The sequence below is a fragment of the Drosophila melanogaster genome, chromosome 3R, assembly GCF_000001215.4.
Source record: "Drosophila melanogaster chromosome 3R".
Taxonomy (NCBI): Eukaryota; Metazoa; Arthropoda; class Insecta; order Diptera; family Drosophilidae; genus Drosophila; species Drosophila melanogaster.
In genome coordinates, this window is record NT_033777.3 from 23,995,525 (window position 1) to 24,017,380 (window position 21,856).

Below are 21,856 nucleotides of genomic sequence, written 5' to 3' on the forward strand. Positions count from 1 at the left end.
AAACTTGAACAATTTACAATAAAAGTCAAATAAGCTTATTTTGATATTTTTATGTGGGCTTAATTTACTTTGTGCCCACTGTAGAACAGATGCAACCAGGTGAACACAGAATATCGCTTATCGATAACTCAGCCCTGTTAATATTTGTCTGCGAAAACAGCTGTGGCTATTGTCTGTTAACTCGCTTAGTCTATTTATTTAACTAAATACCATGTCGAATATTTCAAGTGTGGCACCACCTCCTCCCCCACCACCCATGATAGTCACTCCTAGCACACCTGCTACCACAAAGGAACGTCCAGTTGGGGACAATATAACCACCGATGAGTGCACTTGGGCATGTGAGTATCCTGAGGTGCAGAAAGGATGCTATTTAAGTCGCGTCTGCCAATATACACCACCGAAACACTGTCAATACTACTCCGTAAACAGCATAGTGCAGGTGAGTTAGAAAACAATAAAGATTTCTCAGTTTGTTATTCGATAACATATGTATGTGCACCGAAGGTGGGACCTACTTGTGGCTTAGTGGCCCTCAGCATGTTGCTTGGTGGCAGTCCCACGGCAGATGATCTCCTCAAGGATGCAATCGACCAGGAGTATACCCTTAATGGTGAACTATTTAGTGCTCAGTATTTGTTTGAACTGACCCGGAAGCATATGCCAGGACCTGCTGCGTGTCAGTTGCATGTAGGTCCTTTGGACTGCAAAAAAGTCAAGGAACTTTTAAAGGCCGGAGGCTGCCTACTAGTGCCGTATCCTTTTTCAAAAATATTGCCATTTAAACCCGGGTTGAGTTTGGTATTCCCCTGCATTTAAAGCCGTTGGCGCCTAACAGCACTTGTAAACGGTGAACAGCACACTGTTGTCTGGCAGTGTTGTAAAACTCGCGGTAGTTCAGTGGTGCAACTTATAAACAGCGTTTTGTGTTTCGCAAAATAATATACAATTTTCAGTCAGTAAGTAAACGAGAAGTGCAAATACTTTTATTAAATGGCCGACGAAACAGAGCAGGTATGTGTAAGAATAAAAGCGAAAAGGATATTCTCTATATTCCGTACTTGCAGCTCAGTCAGGTGATTTTGCCGGTAAAGGAGCCTTTGGATCTCATCCGATTGAGTTTAGATGAGAAGGTGTACGTAAAGATGCGCAACGAGCGGGAACTGCGAGGACGTCTTCACGTGAGTTGATGCCTCTTTTTACTGTTGCCCAGCAATCTTTCAATATACACCTTTATCTAGGCCTTTGATCAGCATTTGAACATGGTGCTCGGCGATGCGGAGGAGACGGTGACCACTGTGGAGATCGACGAGGAGACCTATGAGGAGGTGTACAAGACCGCCAAGCGCACTATTCCCATGCTATTCGTTAGAGGCGATGGAGTCATCCTGGTTTCGCCACCCATGCGGGTGGGCTAGCGGGTCTTGTTTAGCTTTAAATCAATTACCTGCATTTATACAAGCTATATCTAAATAGGTTTATAAATGTCTTTTAAAAAAAATAATGTCTTGTTTAATTTTTGCTTACTATATAAATATATAAAAATCTTTTCTATGGGTTGTCCTTAATCAATTGTAATTTCAAAAGCTACGATGCCGATGTAAACCATGCGCCATGCGTTAAAAATGGACACCGAGCCCATTGGGCTTTGATTGTAGGTTATCTGGTGGACACGCAGGACCGGGTGAGTGGAAAAAGCTAGGCATATTAAGACCAATATTAATGTATAAGCCCTTCCGCAGTTTTATGTCCTGGCTCGTCATGGTAAATCTCGTAACCTAGCCGTTTGGCCACTGGACACGCTCAGCCAAAGCAACGAAAATTTAAAAGAGTTTGCCCAACCCAAGGGCTACCCAGATGATGAGTTTCTGCTGCCACCGGGTGGAATCGGTGGATCTCTGGGCCTCAACGAGCGCTGCATTCTTGTCAACGGGCTGCCAAAGCAGGTGATTCATGTTCGCTGGTCCTAAATATATGTGCATCGAAATATTTTCAATAAAAAAAACCTTTTTTAATTACGTAGTTAACTTTAATATATTTAATAGTACAGTTATAAATTACACGCCTTACAATATTTCACTTCGCAACGCAATCAACGCACCTCGAACTCCTTTCCATCATTCAGTTCAAACGGGGAGAGAAACACGCAGAGTTTTCGTATTTAATCGGTTCGCAACTACTACGGGGACACGAATGCGATTTTAGGGGGAATAGAATATAATATACAATAATGATATATCGAACTTTCATTTGGTTTAGAGCCAGCTGTGTATAAATTTATGTATACAAGTATAAATTTACGCTTTTCCAACATCCGCTAATAAGACTGGGCTGCCTTGAAATTTCAAAAATCACAACAATAAGAGTAGTACACATGGTTTTGTATATATGGTAGATAAGATAGGTAACTATATATAGTATGTTTTGTATATAATTTCACACACAGATATTTTTCTGATTTAGGTAGTACATAGACGACGGGCTTGGGTATAATGTCAAATTTTTGTCAAGTAGATTTAGTATGCTGCTGTACTTTTAGGTTCATTTGATAGTTGGCCAAACGGGAGCGGCGATTTTGAGATCATGGGGCCTAATGCTCCCGATTGCTTGGAAACTGTCGGTTAAAGAATATATATATATTTTATTATATATGCTAGTACATGCCAACAGGCAAGAGCAACGTGTCCATAGAAATTTTTGAAACGGCAACTACAAAGTTTGGTTTTAGTTCTAGAACTTCTTGTACAGGATATTTTGATACGCGTTGTTCATCTCTGACGAGTTTATAATTACTTTGAGCATACCATTAAACTAGTTAGTGTCTGTTTGTCTGTATGTGTCTGGTTGCGGGTCGAAAGTATCTCTGATAAATTCACAAGTTGCGTGCGAAAATGAACTGAACTTAAATGAACGTTACAGGCTAACGGTTTATTAACTAAAAATTTACAAATACTAGTTATAAATAAATTATCATTCTTTTCAGTTGTATAATATTTATTGCCGCGCAAGTGACTGGCTCCCTTGCTCCGAGCACATTTCAGTTTTTGTGTCCGTATATCTGTGTTGTTTATGGGAGTTGGGAGTGTCCCGTGTTAGGTCGGGGTTTAAAATGACTAGGATAATTCAGCACAGGACATGGGAGTGCAGCCGATGAGCGCAATCGGAAAGTTCTTGACGTGCGTTTGCCATTGCGACGATACTTGGAAGAACTTGACTCCCGTCCACTCGGTGCCATCAATGTACACTGCCAATATTAAGGGAAAATTAGTCGAACACTTCACGGATTGCAAGATAGACATTCTTACCTCGCAGTGGCACTGGATGCGATTGTTTCGGTGAGCAAATCAAACGGGCGACGCCCTCCACACATTGCTCCTTCTCGAGATCACGCTCCTTATCCTTCTTTTTGCCCAAGCGCATAACTGAATGGATAGGACAGTGGGTTAGGATAATCTATTGAACACGAAGTAGGAAGGACTCACTTTGCTTCTGCTTCTTTTCCTTGGTGGCGAAACTAACAGTCAGTCCATTGAACATATCACCCAATTGCTGTGCATGCTGTGGCAGACGCCACACCTGCAGGTTCCTAAACGTACTCTTAATGCTATTCTTGCCGCCAGCGTCGCTGCCCTTGGACAAGCCACCCTTAGACTCCTTGGCATGACCTTCGCCCGGCCTCACCAGGGGCCAATAGTCAACTTGCAGTTCCACTGCTTCGGCCGCCGCAAGAGCTCCACTGAAAGACTGCTGCTGCACCGACGACGGCGTACTAAGCGATTCACTGGTATTTCGCTCCCGATGAGAGGATGCGGATGACGGTGGCGTTTGCAGAGGCGGTGAGATGCGTCCCAAGCTCTGCTGCTGGGGCGGCGAGCCAGACACTACGCCGTGCACATTCGGCGAGCTCTGGCTGCCTATGGGGATGGCTGAGCTTGAGGCGGATCCAGAACCCAGTCCACTGCCCACCGCGTTGGAGCCAGCTGCATTTTCTTCAAGATCCAGCGAGGCCTGGGCGTCCAGATACCCAATGCGAACATCCTGTATATTGGGAACAATAGTGATTAGTGTGTTATGGCTTATGAAATCATTTTCCTCGGCAATATACTAACACTAACAAACGGCACAAATATCTGGCAGGAGTCCTCGTCCTTGTAGTTAACCATAGCTTCGGCAATGGGTATCTGCGTGCAGGGACCTGCCGCCAGTAGGTAGCGCTGAATACGCTGCACCAATTCTGCGATGTCGGACTTGGCAACACCTGCCGCATCCGCGAGGTTGGTTGTCAGCGCGGTGGCATTCACTGTGGTCACCGCACTGACCGCTGCCGCTGTGGCTGCCGCCCGTTCGCACAGCTGCGTCCAGTTGTCCGAACCAAACATCACCGCGTATGCCTGATCCATCTGGCTGAGATGGCGGGCAACACTGCCGCAACTGCCGCCGACGGGGACCAGGTAGAAGCGCAAGTGATTCAGCCAATCTGGAGGGCGCACTCCCATCAGTTCGACGTAGTGTCGCAGAGTGGCTCCCTGCAGCCAATCTCCACCAATCAGCAGCACCTTCACCGTGTGCGGTGGCTTGGCGTTGGAGTTGCAACTAAACGTGGGCGAGAAAATGCATTAACATTGCATATTTGATGATAGAAAGCAAACACATACTACTTCTGGATCTTGGCCATGAGCGCCTGCAGCACCGCCTTGACCTCGGCAGTGTTTTGCGGCACGAAGGCCGGCTTGAAGGAGTTGGCAAAGAGCGTGACCAGTTTGGCCAGCAGCGCACTGCCGCCCAACGCCTCCGGCGGGCTAATGATGGTCACCACCTCCGGAATGGCGCTGTCCTCGCCGGCGAACACGCGACTCAGCTGGTCGAGCAGCAGCTTGCGTGGCTCCACATTGGTGGGCGACAGGCAAGCCTCTAGCACGGATCTCGGCTCGGCACTCAGGCTCAGGGTGTGCTTCCTCTTGCCGCCTCCCGATGCGCTAATGGCACTGACACTGTTGCCACCGCTTCCTGCATTTGCCGGAGTATTGCTGGAAGTTCGGAACAATCGTGACCGCTTCTCCGTCTGAGCGGGCGTTATCACGCTCCCGCTACCCATGCTGGCAGCCACAGAGCTCACTGGGGTCAACTGCTGCTGCTGCATCTGCTGCAGGCGCAGGTAGTCCTTGTCCCTGGGCGGACTATTTTGCGGATCAGAGTTCTGGCCATCCGTATAGCCAGCGTTGCCCTCATTGCCGGAACTGTCATTACCCCCGCGATCTGTGGCGAGCACAAAAGAGATGAGGAAATGGTTTAGACCATGTGTTTGGGTATTTGGATTAATCTAACGCAGGAGCTATCATAATGGTAATGGCTGTGGAAAACTGATATAGACGAAAGCCCATTTCTATTCTTATTCAAACATTAAGTGCTCTTTTAAGGCTTCCTCTCATTTTTCCAAAGACACGGCCATTAGGATGACCCGGTTGGAGGAAGGGGTCTAGTGAGTGACGGTGTGTGTGAAACTGGGGGCACAAGACATGCGGAGACCAAACAAGACGAGTAAAAACAGAATCGTGAGACAGAATGGCGGCCACAAATAGTAGGTCCCGAAATAGAACGCCCCTGCGAAGAGTTACCCAGTCCAAGGAGCGCCGTGTAAATAAATAATAAAAAGAACGGACCGAAAATATAATTAAAGCTTTCTTTATTTTATGACCATGAATGGGGAGGTGGGCTAAAGGTGGGGCAAAGTAGCCATATTTCTGTGAGGCACAAATTTCCCGGCTCGTCGTGCTTGAATTTTCAAAGCCATGCGACGATTAATCAAAAAACGCACGACACGTAAATAAAATGAAAGTGAAAGAAATGAGAGGGGGTGGGTGAAAGGGGAAAAACCGGAGGGAGCAAACAAGTACAAGACTTTAACACGTGGTAGGGGCTATACTGGCGGCATATTGCCGTGATTAAGGGTGTTGTTTTCAAGGGTCTGACGTCTATGTCGGGGCTAATTGGAAAACCGCTTCAAGTGCGTCGAAGGTTCAATTGTCATGCCACAGACTTACACACAATCTCACACATGTTGAGGACGTGGACTCCGTTTTTTTTTTGGGGGGGGTTGGTTAGATTGCAAAAAGGGCCGGGGAGTTTTATTTTAAGACCCCACAAACATGCACCTCAACTATGTATACTGAAAACAAACGATCAATGGATTTGACGCACAAATCAAAAAATTCCCCCTAATCCCACTCCAATTTCGAGCATGCAAAGGTGCAGAGCCGTATGGTGCAACAACAACTAGGATACGAGCAAGGCATACATTTACATATCCAGTGTACTTGTGGCAGTGTGTGTATGACTGTGTAGCTGTATGCGTGTGTGGGCTGTGCGTGAGTGTGGAGCAAGGCAAGGAATTTGGGTGAACGCCTCCTTTAAATATTAAAAACCTGTAATCCTATTCTATAAACTGCGCATTATATATTCCTGTTTTTTGTTAAGAAAACACAGCACAAGGCTTCATTTCGTTTCGTTTTTTCGATTCATAGATTGGGAAAATCCGAAAAAAGGGCACAATCTCACGAAATTTTGTATCTATGAGAATGCCAGAGAAATAATGAATAGCTTAGTAATACAGTAACTTTTAATATCTCCAGGATGGCGTTAACCCTTAAAAACAAGAAAATAGCAAAGATTTTCTGGATGGAAAATGTATCTGATTGGGTGGGCGTTATTTATATACAAACTGGACACGGATTGCAGTATGCTATACATATTCATTGTCCATAGGATACACACAAAACGTTTTGTGGTCCCATTTTTTAGGTGGGTGATTGTGTGTAATATTTCTATAATTTTGATTGGGGGGTATTCTTTTCTGTTTTTTGTTTTTATTTTTTAGATTTTGCTGTAATGTACACAGACCTGGTGTTGTTGCCGAATTGTTATTGTTTGTTAAATGAATGCATTTTTGGTTTTTGTTATTTTCAAGATTGTAAGATGAATTGGTCAATTGGTCGCTCTTATCCGATGATCGGCGCTCAGAGTTGCCTGCAAGAGAGATTTGTTCAAGCCATGCAAAATGTATCTTATGTTTGTTTGTTGTTTGTTTGGAGTTGTTGTTCAAGTATATAATACTTAAGTAGTACAGTTAAGCTAAGCACTTGGATCATAAATGCTCGACTTACATCTATATTGAACACAATTGAAAGTTAATTCAGCAAAGCTACGAAAAAAGTCATAGGTTGCGAGCTTTTGTTTTTCCCGGAAAATGTGCAACGCCGCGCCTACTTTTGCTCGGTGGGCGGTGGTGACAGTAATGGTCGACAAAACAATTAACTGTCTGTGTCCTCCATTTTCCAGGAAAAACAATTTGTCCTTTTTCAACTGTGTGTCTGTGTGCGTTTCGGTGTGTATGTGACATTCCTGTCCGCAAGTTTTCTTTATTTTTCGTGTTTTTTAACCTTGACCTAAACTGTTGACAATGGAAAATCGCAGAGCAGCAGACAGACAGCACCAACAAAATTTTACAAAAATAAAACCGGCTGTTGAAAACAGAGTTACATAATAAATTTTACACATTTCCGGAAAATTCCCAAATATGTGTATGTATATTATTTCTACTCACTTGAGTTTATTTTAAAAGCAATTATATAAAATTATCAACACTAGAAATATTATTATAATTTATTAAGCTTGAATTTAAGTCGAAATTTAGTGTGTATCTGTATTAGGCTAAATAGTAACGTAATGAAAACGCAACGCAACGCCCACAAACTTAACGCAACGCAACGCATTAGAAAGCCAAACAAAATTGATAGAACAAAAGTCGTTTAGTCAAACTCCAGTTAATAAGCACATCAATAAAAATGCAAAATCAAATCCGCCCGCATTTAAAATATATCCGCCCCGTACTCACCAGCTGTTCCGGTTCCGGGTCCAAGGCCACCGCCCACCAATTGGCTCAGATCTCCGCCGTTTCCGGTGATGTTGTCGTGCAACATAATCCGCGAGTTGGTGAAAAAGGGACGCAGCGATGGCTTCGGCGTGGAGCCCACCGATATGCTGTCCATGTCCGGTCCGGAGTCGTCGCCCTCGCAACAGGACAGCGACTCCAGCTCCTGGAAGAGCGCATCCAGGTCGCGTTCTCCGCGCAGCGCCGCCGTGCCTCGATGACCGGACTCTCCCTCCAGCTCCTCGCTCACCTTGAACCGCTTCAAAAGTGCCACGATCTTTTGCTTGAAATTTCGCTGCTGCAGCGAGATCGTCTAAAAGGAGGAAAGACCATAAAAATTATTATTAATATTTGCTTTTATTGCTTCAATTTTGTAACTATTAAGGGAAAGGGCTAAAAATATTAAACTGCACCAGTAGTTGTCCACTAGAAGCTACAAGATCTTGATCATAAGGAAACAAGATCTTTATATTAAGTTGAAAATATTGTTTTCCCTGCTCTTGCCTTTCCTCATTAATACCCCTTAATTGCCGCTGGATCAATCTAGAGTTGCTTATGGGTCATTAAACGAAATCTCAAGGACTGCGACAGCGTTGACGACTTGTGGGGAGCTGTTAAAATTTATGCATCGTTCTTTTTTAATTGCCCAGCGCTCATCGGTTTCTTTTTGTTTGTTTGTTTTATTTTTTAGGTTTTTTTTTTGTGCTACGGCCTGTCATTAGTCGACTTTTTGTCTACGCCAGCCATTCAAAATGATCCTGCGATAAAAAGCCAGCCACAACAAAAAAAAAATAAACAGCAGAAGCCATGACAATAAAAGCCGCAGGCTAATTTTACACCTGTGCTACGGATGTTGGCCAGGTGCGTAGATAAAAAGGGGCGCAGGGAGGCAATGGGCGGGCACCAGGACGAGGCAAAAGTCCATAATTGGCCCAAACGGCTGAGCCGAGTGAGTCAAAGCCAAACGCTGTTTAAATATTTAAGCGGCAGCTTAAGAAAATTGTCTTTGTTGTGATTAGTACGAATGCTTTTAAGGGGAAAAAGGCATAAATAAAGCATGGAATTTCTAAATATGCTGTTCGCTTTGAAAAGAAAGTGGGGAAAATAATCCCATTTAATAATCCTTTTTCGTAGTACAAATCCCCCTTTATATCTAGTCCAACTTGGATATATTCTTATGCGGAAATCCACGACCCCGATATATAGCCCTGAGATATAGCCATAGATTCGAAAGTATGCCACCGGGCGAATCTAAGCAAATTGAGTCGAGTGAGCGACACGCCAAGGCCGCCGCCCCAACAATTGTCAACTATTTGCCACAGAAATTCTTGGCCACCCCGTTTGGGGCATGCTTTTCCCCGAACTTAAGTATCTGTGCAAATGTATGTATATGCACTCTTTTTCTTCTATACTATGGGGATACATATTTGATACATATTTCATTTGATTTGGCCGCCGGGTTGGTGGTAGTGGGTCTTTGTTTTGGGTCGGCTTTTTGTATCTTGTATCTGTGCCTGCGGATCTGGGTTAGCAGCAAGGAACTGACAATATTTCGCAATTGGCAAATGCCTTAGCAAGAATGAGGAGGTAGCAACAAGGTACTAACAATGTTAGACAAGGCTAAGCACAGTTTCGATGACTAGAATGGGCTAAATGTGAATAATATGGAAATGCCTTATAGATTAGCTTATGCTAATTTCTGGGAAATTCCTGAATAGGCATGGGAAGAAGAAATTAGAACAAGTTAATCCTAAGAGATATCTGACAGAATCTATGCAAATATTCGATAATCCAAATCTTTATTTACATGGTTTTGTTTAGTGAATATTTAAATCATGCCATACCATTTTATCTACTTCACATTCTTTACCATCTGATTAAAAGGTTTAAAAAAAGAAGAACGTTTCTGTTTTTGCGTTTCTAGTTTTTTAGTGAATGGGTTCTGCCCCTTTTCATTTGCTGTATGTGCGAATGTGTGCTTGTAATCTATATAGATAGCCACTAAGTGATATTTATTCACTTTGCATAATGAATTTTAGAGCCCCCCAAATAGAAGACCTCCGCCGCCTGCTGACTTGTTGCCACGCAATTATATCGAGCGGTAATGAAAATACTTTTGGGTAAGAGACAATTTTTGTGTTTTTTTTTTGTTCTTTTTTTTTTTTTTTTTTGGGTGCCACGCGGAACAGCTGGGCGGGATTACACGATATGATTCGATGTGATTCAATTGACTCACCCGGCTAAACTTGGCCCGTGACGAACTCTTGTCCTTCATCTCGAACTCGCTATCGCTATCGACGACCACGCCGGGATGATGGTGCTGAATGCTGCCGGGATGGTGACCCACTAAGGCGCAGTCCTCGATTCCGGAGCGCTGCAGCTTGTTGCGATACTTGCGCATATCATGCTTGGCCGGATGGTTGTAGTCCCTCGGATCCTTGGGATCGTAGCCCCGGATCAGACCCAGTTCGTTGGCCTCGTCGTTGAATTCGCCCGAACTGAACTCGGCCTCCTCGTCCTCGTCGGAGTACTCAGCAACGCGATCTGCGGAGCAAGATTAACATATATGTACATATATATATTTTTTGGATAAGTAATGGTTAGCTGGTAAACTCGTATCGCTGGATAAAACTAAGATAAACGCTCAGCGGCAGCTGGCTTTTGCGTTTCAGTTTATGAACCGTTAAGAAATCTATTTGGATTTTAATTATGAACAAACACACTTTCGTCTTATTTATATGGATGTATTCATACACTTATATTTTTCGAAAACAATTCGAGTTCATGGTATTTAAACAGTTGTAAACCAAATATTTATATATATTTGTTTTCATTTCAACAAATGTATTATTTATTTAAACATTTTTTTTAATCACCTTTTCACAGTTAAGTGCGTTTCTCATCAATTTTAAGATTTCAGCAAGTTTTTTTTTTTTTTTTTTTTCGTAAATAAATCACAGATAGCACGGTTGACTGTCTTTTTTAACGGTTGCTGTTGTTTTGGCTTTAGGTTTCAACTACACCCGATTTATCTGTTCATCTGCCGTATTATTGTTGTTATTATTTCGCTTTCTTTCGCCGCCTCTTTCTCCTCCTCGAGTGCCGAGTGTGTGAACCGTCGAGCGTTTGTCAGTGAAATGAATGAATTGCTCGCAGCTCCGCACGTTTTGTGCACTTGCGATGTGTGAAAGAGAGAGACCGCGGCAGAGTGGGGCCAGTGGGAGCGAAAGAGTGGGGTGCAGTTCTGCCCACTTGGCTTGTTTCTGGCTAAATATAGATGGCTGTACTGCTACATAGGAGCCACCGATGAAAACCTATAACCAATCATATACCTAATACACGCCCTCAAAAGTAACTTTGTTGTTTTCGAATATAGATTATATTGTATATCGAATGGTATTTGAAGAATTTTACAAACAAACAATAGGTACCCTTACAGTCTAGCTATTTTACACTGATATTCAGCCAGCACTGGTAGGATAAGAGTGGGAGAGAGCGGCGGCTACAACAAAAGCAACACCTGCGAGCAAAGAGAGATGAGCTACTCGCGCACCGAGAGAAATTACTCAAATCAATATGAGCAATTGGGGGGCAAACGGACGTGCGCCTCGATATATATTCCATTATATCTGAACACACACACGCCGACACACGTGGACTTAGATATACATATATGTATGTATGGGTCACTGTTCGATATTACTAAACAAGTGTCAAAAGCTCACTGCATGGGAAATGCTCATTAAAGCTATTTTTACGGCCCGACTCGGGCAATTGAACTTAAAGTTTAGGTAGGAAGTGGGTGTTAAGTGGATATAAAAAGGGGTGAGGTACCTCCCAAATGGGTCTAATAAAGGGGCAGCGCGATGCCACCCACTCAATCAGCTCATTGATTATATATCCGAATGCATACGGCATACATATAGGTACTCTAAAGATATGGTGTATAATTTAATTTTAATGGAAATATATACAAGTTTGTATTGAGGAACTCGAAAACGAGGCATAAATTCCATAAATTGAGTTTAAAGGGTATCTGGAGCTTGAAACTCCTCGATTTACACATGCCGTTCCTGTTGATCTAGAATTATAGAGCATGTTTTTGGATCGTGTGAACAACTGGTTTATAAAGCATATATATAGAGCTTTTCACACATATCGGACAATTACATTGTTTGCGATAAGATTTGTGCCATCGACTTCTGATGTCACTTGTTGCACTCCGATTCCCATTCCCATACCGTTGCCACTTCATTTTCGAAAACTGGCTACCACTTCCACTCCCGTTTTCAGTCCATTTCAATTACGATTCTCATCTGTTTTTATACCCATCACTGCGTAAATCTAAGGGTATTCATATGTATGTATAAACTCGTACACTTAAATTTGATATATGTATATATGTTATTTCTTGCTAACCGATAATATGAGCTCAAAACTCTTGTTTTTAAAATTAAATCAGTTTTATTAGCCAAGCCCATATATGTTTGTATGTATGAAACCTTTTCTAACGATATACCATTCGCTATGGATATTATCAAAAAGGTGGAGTAAGGTTTTGTAATCAAACTATCCTAGAATGGTATGCATTTACCTGAGTCTCCGATGCAATTTTATTGCGTTTATTAGCATTGGAAAATTAAGGGGTATTAAATACTCGATCTTCTTCACCATAACCCCGCCACTAGACTTGTTTGTTTATTTTCTCGCATGTTGTGCTGTCGTTATCATTTAGCCAAAGCTATTCACCGGCCGGTTTCTGTAGCCGGTTGTCTGCGCGAGAATCGTGAGAGTGGGAGGGAAAGTGGGTGTCAGTGGGTGCTACATCTCCGGGTGGCTCCTATCTGGGTATCTATCGCGTGCTAGGCGGTGCTAGTGGATGAGCTATAGCTTCCCATCCGGCACTGTGTGTGTGTGCGTCTGTTTGTGTGGGTGCGGAGCAAACTCCGGTTAAGTGTAACTTTTGACAGCCTCAAAGCCGTTAAGTGATAAGTACGTAAGAATGATTAAAAAGCGGGCACAGCAAGGTAAACGAAGAATGAGGCGGGGATAGAGTGCTTGGGAAAAACTGCTGGCAGTGGATGATTAATTGGGCCAAAGCAGAAGCTGCATACCAGCTTATTGACTATTATTCCCGGCCCCACACTTCTATTTGCCGCCTTAGCGTGTTGGTTGTAAAGTAAAGAAAGGAAAACAAAAAGGAGAACAGAGAGCTGAAAATATGTAAGTTTCCTACTTGAGGGCAATTATTTTGTTTGTCTTCGTTGTTGCAATTACGCAGACAAGTTAATGACTTCTCTCCCTGGCATTGTTTTCCTGTTTTCCATTCTTTTCAGTATCTATTCCTTTATAATTGCATGCAATTCTTAAACACTTTAATGACCTTTTCCCTGTCTGGGGACTTTGTCTATGATTCCAGGAAGGCGAACGCATTCAGCACAAGCACACTTTGGTCCAGGGAATTTCCACGAAAAGTGTTTTCCACATGGGAGCTAGGCAAAGCAAACAAACAAAGGCTAAGAGAGCGAGAGAGATATACATATACTACACCATAATGGCAGACAAAGTGTTGCCAAAAGCTATGAAAGATGTGTCATGGGCAAAACCCCACCATTCAGACTCATTCCTTGCCACCAACACCTCAGCCCATTTGGATTCCCATTTCCACCTCGCCACAACGCACATTCATCCCACGCTCTGTTGGTGCCACGCTGCGTATGAGTAATGAAAACCGTATTGAAAAGCGACGAGCGACATTGATTTAGTATCTCTGCTCTCTACATATATCCATGCGGGAGCTCGGAGAAACCTAATTTTCCGACTTTTAGCTACTTCGTTTCGATAGCTTAACTATACATTATTTTCCATAAAATAACATACAAGCAAACCATTAGCAATGTTTAGACCATTACAGCTGCCATAAAATAATATCTTACATTTTTACAATGTTCTACATTACCAACGACCTTAATAGATTTTCCAAACTCAAGATAGGTCAGTTGAAATATTAAAATAATAAATGTGTTATTGCAAAAACACAATACACCCTTGAACCAGGCATCAAGTGCCGGGTAAACAAGCCAAGAGGAATAGCAAAACTGGCACAGAAAGGCAATACATTGGTTTGACCTTGGCCAGCACACGAATCTTGTCATTAGCTGACAGCCAATGGGGTGGCCAAGTGGGTGGAGGTAGATGGTTTGGAGGTCGGAGGCTGAAAAGATGATAACCAGAAAGGGGAAAAGTAGCAACAGCAGCAGCAGCAGCAGCGTGGAAGTGAACAATGTGGATACTCTCGACATAATTTACGCATTTCGCCATTAACCACTCAATGGTTAGGGTGCGCAAAAAGCAGTAACTTTGGTGTGATGTGGGGTAAACGGGCGGTAAAATAGTATATATATATATATAGGGGTGGCTATACGGTCATTAGAGGCGCAATACAGCCTCCCTATCACCCATACCAATCCATTCCATTCCATTCCATTCCCTCACCTCTTGCCATGACACTTCTCTGCACAGCGTTTATCTCTGGCACTCAAGGACAAATGACTTAATTCCTGTCGTTGTGGCAACAGCACAGGGGGAAAAAAGAGAAAAGCTGTCGGAGCTGTCATCAACAGGAGCTTCATAAGAACGAGAATACGATGAAGACGCGGAGGTTCAGCAGGATGTGGGCGTGGCATTATCCTCTACATAAATTATAAGCCCTTAATCGAAGGGAATAGCCACGCAGATGGGGCCAGAAATCACAAGTTTTTTGATTGATTTGCCTTCGGCCTTGCGAGTTATATATGGACATCATTAGGCAAACATCCAAGGGCTGCAAATTAAGATGACCAGCCAACAAGAAGTTATTAAAAACGCAAATATAGCACATTTAATACAAACACTTTAGAAATGATTAAATATTGTTAAACAATGGTAAACGGAGCGATTTCTATTCATAGTTGATACCACGAGTGTTATTGCCATGAAAAATTAATGAGCCAAACACTCCGATTAAAACACTCATAAAACATTTATGAGTACTTAACCGGCAGAACACATATTCAGTACATATTCCTTACAATCCTCTGAATTTTTCGTAAACTAGGGTACTGTGCTACCCATTTACATAGGGCTCTTGTTTTTCGGTTTACTGGAAGGCCCACAGTTTAAGCCCGTTATGGCCATGGAATATTCATCATGCCAACACCCCGCTCAAAAGTCCACCCAGAAAACAAGTTCCGCTACTCTTGCTGCTCGCTGAAGGAGCGTCCGACTGGTAATGGTGCCTGGCTCGGCATGGCACCTGCGGGCATGGATGCGAACGGGTGCGGGATTGCCAGTGGTTGCTAGTGGGTGGGTGGGTCTGACTGGACGAGGCGGGTGGGTGGGTGTTGGTCGGTGGGCGAAACGGGTCGAGGTGCGCCGGTCGGGGCATATTCAACAAGCAGCGAACAGCCCTGCGGCAATCAGGCCCCACACCCAACCCACACCGAAAAAATATATATGTATATACCATTAGGTCCATATTGTCAGCAATATGGTTGCAAATTGGTTTATTTACTTGAGTGAATCAAGGTATAAAGGAGATATCCTATGAAATTAAAGGTTTAAAATGTGTAATACCAAATCGTTTTAAAACTACTTTTCGCCCAGTGCACATGTTTGGCGTTTTTCCACCGCTGCCAGCTACCAAAAACAAGAACCGAGTGCCATCAGCAGCGTTTTTGGAGGCCGGACCGCATAAAGAGAAAATCAATACACCAAATTGAGGTTGAGGCAAAAAGGTTTTCCTCGCATTGCCCAATGCTCTCTGTTCTGCTTTTGAATTCCATTTTTGCAAATTAGAAAGCGAGACCCAGAGCTGTCTGTGCCTGACCCCACACCCCTACCCACTTTTGGCCATAACTAAGTTCATTTAGCTCGGGTTCAAGTTCTGACCCTCAGTGTATATGGGTCTGACTGTCACTGCCAAACGAAATGAACGGATTGAACGCACACGGGAGCCAAATTCTCGAACCTTGGCCCCGTGCCAAGTGGACAGCGAAAAGCAAACTTCTGATGGCCACCAGTCGAGTCGTTCATCGTACCCTGGCCACGAGTAGGGATTCCCCAGCCAATCCTCTGCAGCACCAAATGAACAGTGACAACAGTGACATGATTAATGGCAAATAAAGTTGATTTACAGTTCTCAGTTTGGAAGGGAAAGTAAGTTAGGGCTGTGAAACCAAAAGTGGTTATATCCTATTCTAGTTAGATTTTTAAAGCGTAATACTTGAGTCTACATGTTTAAAGGGTGAGTGAAGAAGCTGTTAGCCAAGTAATTAACTCCACTATATAGTATGGAAAACAAACAGAGTTAACAAACTAATGATATCCTTTCAAAGGGAATATTTATGTAATGCTTTTGGTTTGGCATCCCCATGTCAGTGATTAGTTTGCCATTAGAAGCTGCAAAAGTTTGAACCGGAAAATCACGTTGCAAAGATTCAATTTTGCATGTCATACATATTTCATCAGCCCGGCCTGGTTAGAGGTGAGCTTGGAGGTTTGACCTTTACCTTTACCTTGGCCCTGACCGAGTGACGTGAGAACATTGCAAATCCCTCCTATACCATCATGCCATCCACCCGAAGAAGGGCTCAACAGCTTAACTACTTTCACAGGAGCACTCGGTGCCCTTTTGGAACTCATCTCAAATGGCCACTCCTTGTAGACCCTTTTCTTCCCTTCGCCGTCGCCTTCCCCTTCCCCCTTCCCCTTCCTCATTTATTTTTGTAGGGCCACCAGATGTTGCCGATGGGAAACCGCATGGTAAATGAGTTTTCCACTCGCTCAACGCTATTTTCATAATTGAATTTCCTCTCGACGGAGCTCGCTCTTTTCGGTTCGCACGCCATTCTCTTGTCAAACAGAAATAGCTGAAAAATAATTTCAATTAGATTGCCATGGATGAGGCTTCTGTTGTTGCCATGTGGGGGCCTACTATTCGCAGCCATGGGGAAATTCATGGCATAAATTCTGAAATGCGTGCGCTGACGTCACTCGTGGGCACCTCGTAGTACTCCGCCTACAACGCCCATCTCGCCCTCGTCCCCCTTGAATTGTTTCACAAGCAATTACCATAAACATCAGCTCAAATTGGGAGCATCATCTGATCTCAGGACAGCCACTCATCCGTCATGGAGTGCTGGAGCTGTCGGTGCGCTCCAATCTCCTGCCACCTCCACATCCCCACTTGGGTCATTAATTGCCCAGTTTGCGTCATTAGCACATCTCTAATCTGGACTGGGCCTGCGACTCGTTTGTCCATTTATTCGTGTTTTATGAATTTACCAATAAATTCTTTAGCTCAGTCCGTTTCAAGGGAATGCTCATCTGTGTGGATGTGCCCATCAAGCATGTGACATTAGTCATGCGACAGTAAATCGAATAGTATGAACTTTGGAATCGTTTGCATAGTCAAATGAACTTAAAATATCTGCTCATCCGAATTCAGTTTCCTGCGATACTTAAACATCCACAGAATTTTGTCAAACTCACCTGCCAGCAGGACGCTGTTGTTGTTCTTATTGTCATGGTCAACTGGAATGGAAGAAACGCGCTCTGCTCGCAGACAGGCCACCACGGTGCCAGGTCTGCCATTCTTCCCGGAAGCGGTGAGCTCGATGATCATGTCCATCGACTTCTGGAGCACCGCGTCCATGCGAATGATGCCCTCGGCCAGCGTTTTATAGCCCAAAATGGTGCGTGATTTGTATTTTTTGCGGCGTTGCAGTAAAATAACCAGTCTGCGGATGACAAGGAGAGCATATAAAATATACAAAGGATATTTTTTGTGTAATGCAACACCCACCTATTGCCATCTCTCTTGATAAAGTGCGGATACTGCAGACTGAAGTGCAAGTCCAGCTCGGTTTCTGTCAAGGGCACAGCCACGCCCAGTCCGCCTCCAGTGCCCACACTACCCGGAGTGCCAACACCACCACCTCCAACTCCTCCGGCCACCGACATCGGCGAGTTGCCCTGCAGGGAGGCGGATGAAGTCAGGGCCAGGCCGTTGATGGGAATCTCGTGGCTGCGCAGCGTCCTCTTGGAGCTCTGCATCTTCACCGCGAGCGATAAGGAGGTGGTGTCACCGGGCAGCGGAGTCAGGATGGACAGACGTGTTATTGTCAGCGAACAGAGTCTGGAAAAAATGCAATTGGGAAAACATCCTGGATTAGTATTAAATCGATACAGGAAAAGGGTAAAAGGAGGTAGTTGTGATATTGAGAAGTTTGCAGTGAGAATTAAAGATTAGAACTAAACACTCTTTAAAATCGTTTTAAGAAATCAAGTAAAGATGGCCAAAAATAAAAAAGGAAGAAAATGAAAAGAGCTCGTTAAATGCATTTCCAATGCACTGAACAATCGATCATCGAAATCTAAGCGAAAAAAACAATTTCACGCCAAGAGATTTTTCGATGCAAGGCCTGGAAAGCGATGCAGAAAAATCAAAAGTAAAATGCAATCAAGTAGAAAACAAAAATGTTGTATAATGGAAACTGAAGGAAAAGCAAATGAAAATGGAGAAAAACACATGCATGTGCCGAATTGAGTTCGATAAAGAGTGAGTGCAGGGGAAAGACATTAAAATTAAAGTTTTCTCTCGTGCGATTTTCAAAGGAAATATCCCACTCTCATTTTGAGCAAAGTCAGATGTAATGGCCATTATAATCGCTTATAACTAAGCCATAAAGGAAATTGGATTTCAGTTTTCGTTTTTCTTTTTTTTTTTTTTTTTGCACTGTCACAAAGCAACCAGCCGGGCAACCCAACAGAAATCTCATTTTTTAACGTTTTTGGCAGCACAAGACAAAGTCCAGATTGTACGAGTATGAGTATAAATAATTTATTTCCTGATTAATTTCTGCTCGGTAATGCCGCTTTGCAGTGCAGGAGATTACGTACTCCGGACATCTTTTGTTGGACCCGCTCACTGCTCACTGCTCACTCATCATCTGCTTAAATCAGCGAGGATGGACGACGCCGTTGGGTGGAGTTTGGGTGATCTTGGAGCACGGGTGCATCATCGTCATCATCATCGACACGATACAGTACGATAAAGATATCCGGCTTGGTGGGGTGTGAAAGATATGCAAATGGAGCTGACTAAGCAGACAGCCAGCGGATGACTCGACAATGGACAATGATTGGACGCCCGATGGGCGATGGACTGATGCAGATGGTGGACGGGATCAGGTCGAAACTATGGCCAGCCATTGATTGCCGGACAATGGTAGTCGCTTATTGAATTCCCTTGACCACCCATCAGCGAAACAGAGTAAATAAATTCAAATACGCTTTGATGGCTATTCAAAAGGTAACAATACAACTATTTTAAATGATGTAAGCTTATTATAAAATATGTAAGTATTTACGTAGATGAAAAATTCAATAGCATTTATTTAGTTACATTTGATTTATTATACCATTTTCTTGCTGTGCAACTGCAAAATGAAAGCGCTTGGAATGGAATGCACGAGGGGGGCCAAGTTCGAATGAATGCGTAGTCGTCGACAACGCGCAATTAATTACTTAATTAATAATTCAAAACATTCGTTTTGTTGCCCCATGCAAATTTCATTAAAGGGGGAGTTGAACGAGGTGGTCACTGGGTGAAGAGACAGGAACAGCACTTATAAGGCAAGTCGAACAGACAGTTCACGCAATTCAAAGAATTCAATGACTTGGTTATGGTTATGACAGAAAAAGTGGGACAAGTCTATCAGTAAAGTGAATGAAAGAAAACAATATTGTTGATACTGTAACAATTGGTAATAAATGGACATATTACCGAAATAACATTTCTCATAGTCGATGACAATTCGCGAATGGATCCTCAAATTTGTAAAAGCACCCAATAACAACCCATAAAAATCCTATTAATATTAAGTTGCTCGAATATTTCTACTATATTTCCGCATTTGGACAGCTCTTCCCAAGTGGCGTAAATAAATCACCAAACCTATCACGTAGATCAGTACAGTATTTCATTTTTAACTACCAAATGTGATCAGCATTAGAAATGAGTGTTCGTATGACTAACGATGTATGTATGTCACTTCGATTGGATCGGAACCCCCATATTACCGCCAAAGAACACTGGTTTCCATTCAATTTGATTTGCGTGCACTTGACATGGCATGTTCGCATTGTTTGTTAAAAATAAGTTGACATTTTATTGTTGTTCCCCGACGACTTGGGTGTATTTTTAAATGTTTATAAGAAATCGAGGGGCGCGTTTCGCTTGTTCTCGTCGCCTTTACATTATTCGATTTTGCCTTTGATTTTGGTTTATTTAGCTTTATTGCATTTGATATTTGTTTTCGTCTGGGCAATGTCATTGACTGGTCGAGTTTGAAAAGCAAACAACGCTTCGTCTTCAGGTTTAAACTTGTGGGTTCTGTAAGTTTTACTTTTTGTCCGTTCACAATTTTAGCATTACGTTTTTGACCATTATTTTCTTAGCATTTTGATTGTCATGGCGTTTTTTTTTTTTTTTTTCTTTTGTGAGCTGTGCCCATGAATGACACACGTCGAATGCTGCCGGAAAGCATTTTCTTATATATTTCTGTTGCCTTTATTCGCGTCTTTATCTCCGTGAGTACCTCCTCGTCCCGTCATCCCCGACTATCCAATCTTTTCTTTCCAGTTCATCGTACCCAAGTCGCCAACAATGTTTTCTTTGTTGGGAAGGAGCTTTGATAAATGACCAATTGAGGTAGCGGACAACGGACATTGGACATGAATATGAATTATGGCCTAGGGGATTGATTGGCTGATCCATGGGGATAATCCAATCTTCTTCAATAGTAGCAAACTACTGTCTGCGGCACAAAAAGATCATAAAAAACGCCATAATAAGTTGACTTAATTGGAAATCAGACCAATTACCCGGTTAAGCACTCGACAAGAGTTTTGGTATTAATTACTTAATCATCTACTATAGGTACATGTATAAATAGAGTGCGATAGCGGGCGTGTACTTGATAAGCTTTAACACCCCCGTGCACCCACTTTTTATGGCACAAATAAAATATGAAAAAAATGGAAATTGAAACTGATTAGTGCAGAAAAATAGGAGGGGAAAAATGAGCGAAATGAAAATGCTACATAAAAACAAATTGAGTCCGCAAATCGCCTCAATCAAAGTGAGGAGCGTATAAGCAAGACGGACATAGACAGCAGAAAGAGACGGAAACTGTGTCACTGGCGCAAGATTCAAGTTGAAGAAAGAGAGGGCATCACATCGCACTGATCTCCGCCGGTCCAGAGTCTCAATAAAGACTAAATATTTTGCTTGACATTTTCGAGTGTGTCCGCATAAATGTGAATTTATGTTGATGAATGGCTGCTCATTGTCCCAGTAATTTATCAACAAAATTTACAAAATAATGCTACACAGCTATAGTAAAACTATTCATAATTCATAACGTAATTCGTGTGTAATTCAAAGACGGAAAAATTTAAACAATAATATTAAAGCATCAGAACAATTCCTGCGGAGTAAGTAAAATAATCACATTGCAAGTGCTACAAAATTCTGTGCGGTCATCACAGGTTATGTGAAAATGTATGATGTGATTCGTAAGTAGCACCTTTGACAACAATTCCGGTAATAAAACGACACTGGGCGCAAAAACGTTGCCCCAGGTTGCGTGATCGCGTTCATCACATATTTAGCATTACCATTTTCAATTTCCATTTTTGCTTTCTCGTTGATTAGCTGTTGTAAGTTGCGAGTTGCCGTGAGGCGGCTGTTAACACCCCCAGACAAACGGATAGATAGGCAAAACAGACTAAAATACCGACTTTAACTGGCTATTTTGTTAACATGTTAATTTGCAGTTTTGTTTCCGCCGCTAACTTATCCGTAGATTCGCATGCGACCAGTTA

General features: G+C 42.9%; 3 protein-coding genes across 9 annotated transcripts in view; 2 read left to right on the forward strand and 1 right to left on the reverse strand.

Moving 5' to 3' along the window:
• The first annotated feature begins 134 nt into the window (after positions 1-134).
• On the forward strand, positions 135-2,020 carry CG33108 (uncharacterized protein). 2 transcript variants are annotated; one of them, NM_176551.3, is made up of 4 exons: positions 135-442; positions 508-755; positions 1,588-1,684; positions 1,743-2,020. In NM_176551.3, exons 1-4 carry the CDS (start codon positions 212-214, stop codon positions 1,968-1,970), a joined length of 804 nt encoding a protein of 267 aa, NP_788728.1. In that variant the 5' UTR covers positions 135-211; the 3' UTR covers positions 1,971-2,020. The 2 variants fall into 2 exon arrangements, with proteins under 2 accessions (NP_788728.1, NP_001163706.1); NM_001170235.2 differs by lacking the exons at positions 1,588-1,684; positions 1,743-2,020 and having other exon boundaries at positions 508-924.
• LSm3 (Like Sm 3) lies at positions 738-1,493 on the forward strand. 2 transcript variants are annotated; one of them, NM_170107.4, is made up of 3 exons: positions 738-1,014; positions 1,068-1,181; positions 1,242-1,493. In NM_170107.4, exons 1-3 carry the CDS (start codon positions 994-996, stop codon positions 1,416-1,418), a joined length of 312 nt encoding a protein of 103 aa, NP_732931.1. In that variant the 5' UTR covers positions 738-993; the 3' UTR covers positions 1,419-1,493. The 2 variants fall into 2 exon arrangements, with proteins under 2 accessions (NP_732931.1, NP_001163707.1); NM_001170236.3 differs by having other exon boundaries at positions 890-1,014.
• KrT95D (Krueppel target at 95D) overlaps positions 2,014-21,856 on the reverse strand; it is a 34,290-nt gene continuing 14,447 nt past the window's right edge. The window contains exons 2-11 of one of the 5 annotated variants that reach the window (NM_079749.6): positions 17,772-18,104; positions 17,459-17,706; positions 10,164-10,471; positions 7,892-8,240; positions 6,898-7,023; positions 4,656-5,256; positions 4,110-4,593; positions 3,483-4,038; positions 3,306-3,422; positions 2,014-3,244 (exon numbers count right to left, since the gene is read on the reverse strand). In NM_079749.6, coding sequence (NP_524473.2) covers positions 3,114-3,244; positions 3,306-3,422; positions 3,483-4,038; positions 4,110-4,593; positions 4,656-5,256; positions 6,898-7,023; positions 7,892-8,240; positions 10,164-10,471; positions 17,459-17,706; positions 17,772-18,104 — 3,253 coding nt within the window. In that variant the 3' untranslated portion in view covers positions 2,014-3,113. Of the gene's footprint in view, positions 3,245-3,305; positions 3,423-3,482; positions 4,039-4,109; positions 4,594-4,655; positions 5,257-6,897; positions 7,024-7,891; positions 8,241-10,163; positions 10,472-10,803; positions 11,055-17,458; positions 17,707-17,771; positions 18,105-21,856 lie in introns of those variants that run through there. The other 4 variants (NM_170108.4, NM_170110.4, NM_001170238.2 and 1 more) reach the window with 4 other exon arrangements.

What these genes read in the sequence shown, in the direction of transcription:
- CG33108 (NM_176551.3), top strand. Translation starts at nt 212, where the DNA reads ATGTCGAATATTTCAAGTGTGGCACCACCTCCTCCCCCACCACCCATG. An exon ending in GGAGGCTGCCTACTAGTGCC is followed by an intron (nt 756 to 1,587) that starts GTATCCTTTTTC and finishes TAATTTCAAAAG; the next exon opens with CTACGATGCCGATGTAAACC. An exon ending in TGGTGGACACGCAGGACCGG is followed by an intron (nt 1,685 to 1,742) that starts GTGAGTGGAAAA and finishes GCCCTTCCGCAG; the next exon opens with TTTTATGTCCTGGCTCGTCA.
- LSm3 (NM_170107.4), top strand. Translation starts at nt 994, where the DNA reads ATGGCCGACGAAACAGAGCAG. An exon ending in TGGCCGACGAAACAGAGCAG is followed by an intron (nt 1,015 to 1,067) that starts GTATGTGTAAGA and finishes CCGTACTTGCAG; the next exon opens with CTCAGTCAGGTGATTTTGCC. An exon ending in AACTGCGAGGACGTCTTCAC is followed by an intron (nt 1,182 to 1,241) that starts GTGAGTTGATGC and finishes ACCTTTATCTAG; the next exon opens with GCCTTTGATCAGCATTTGAA.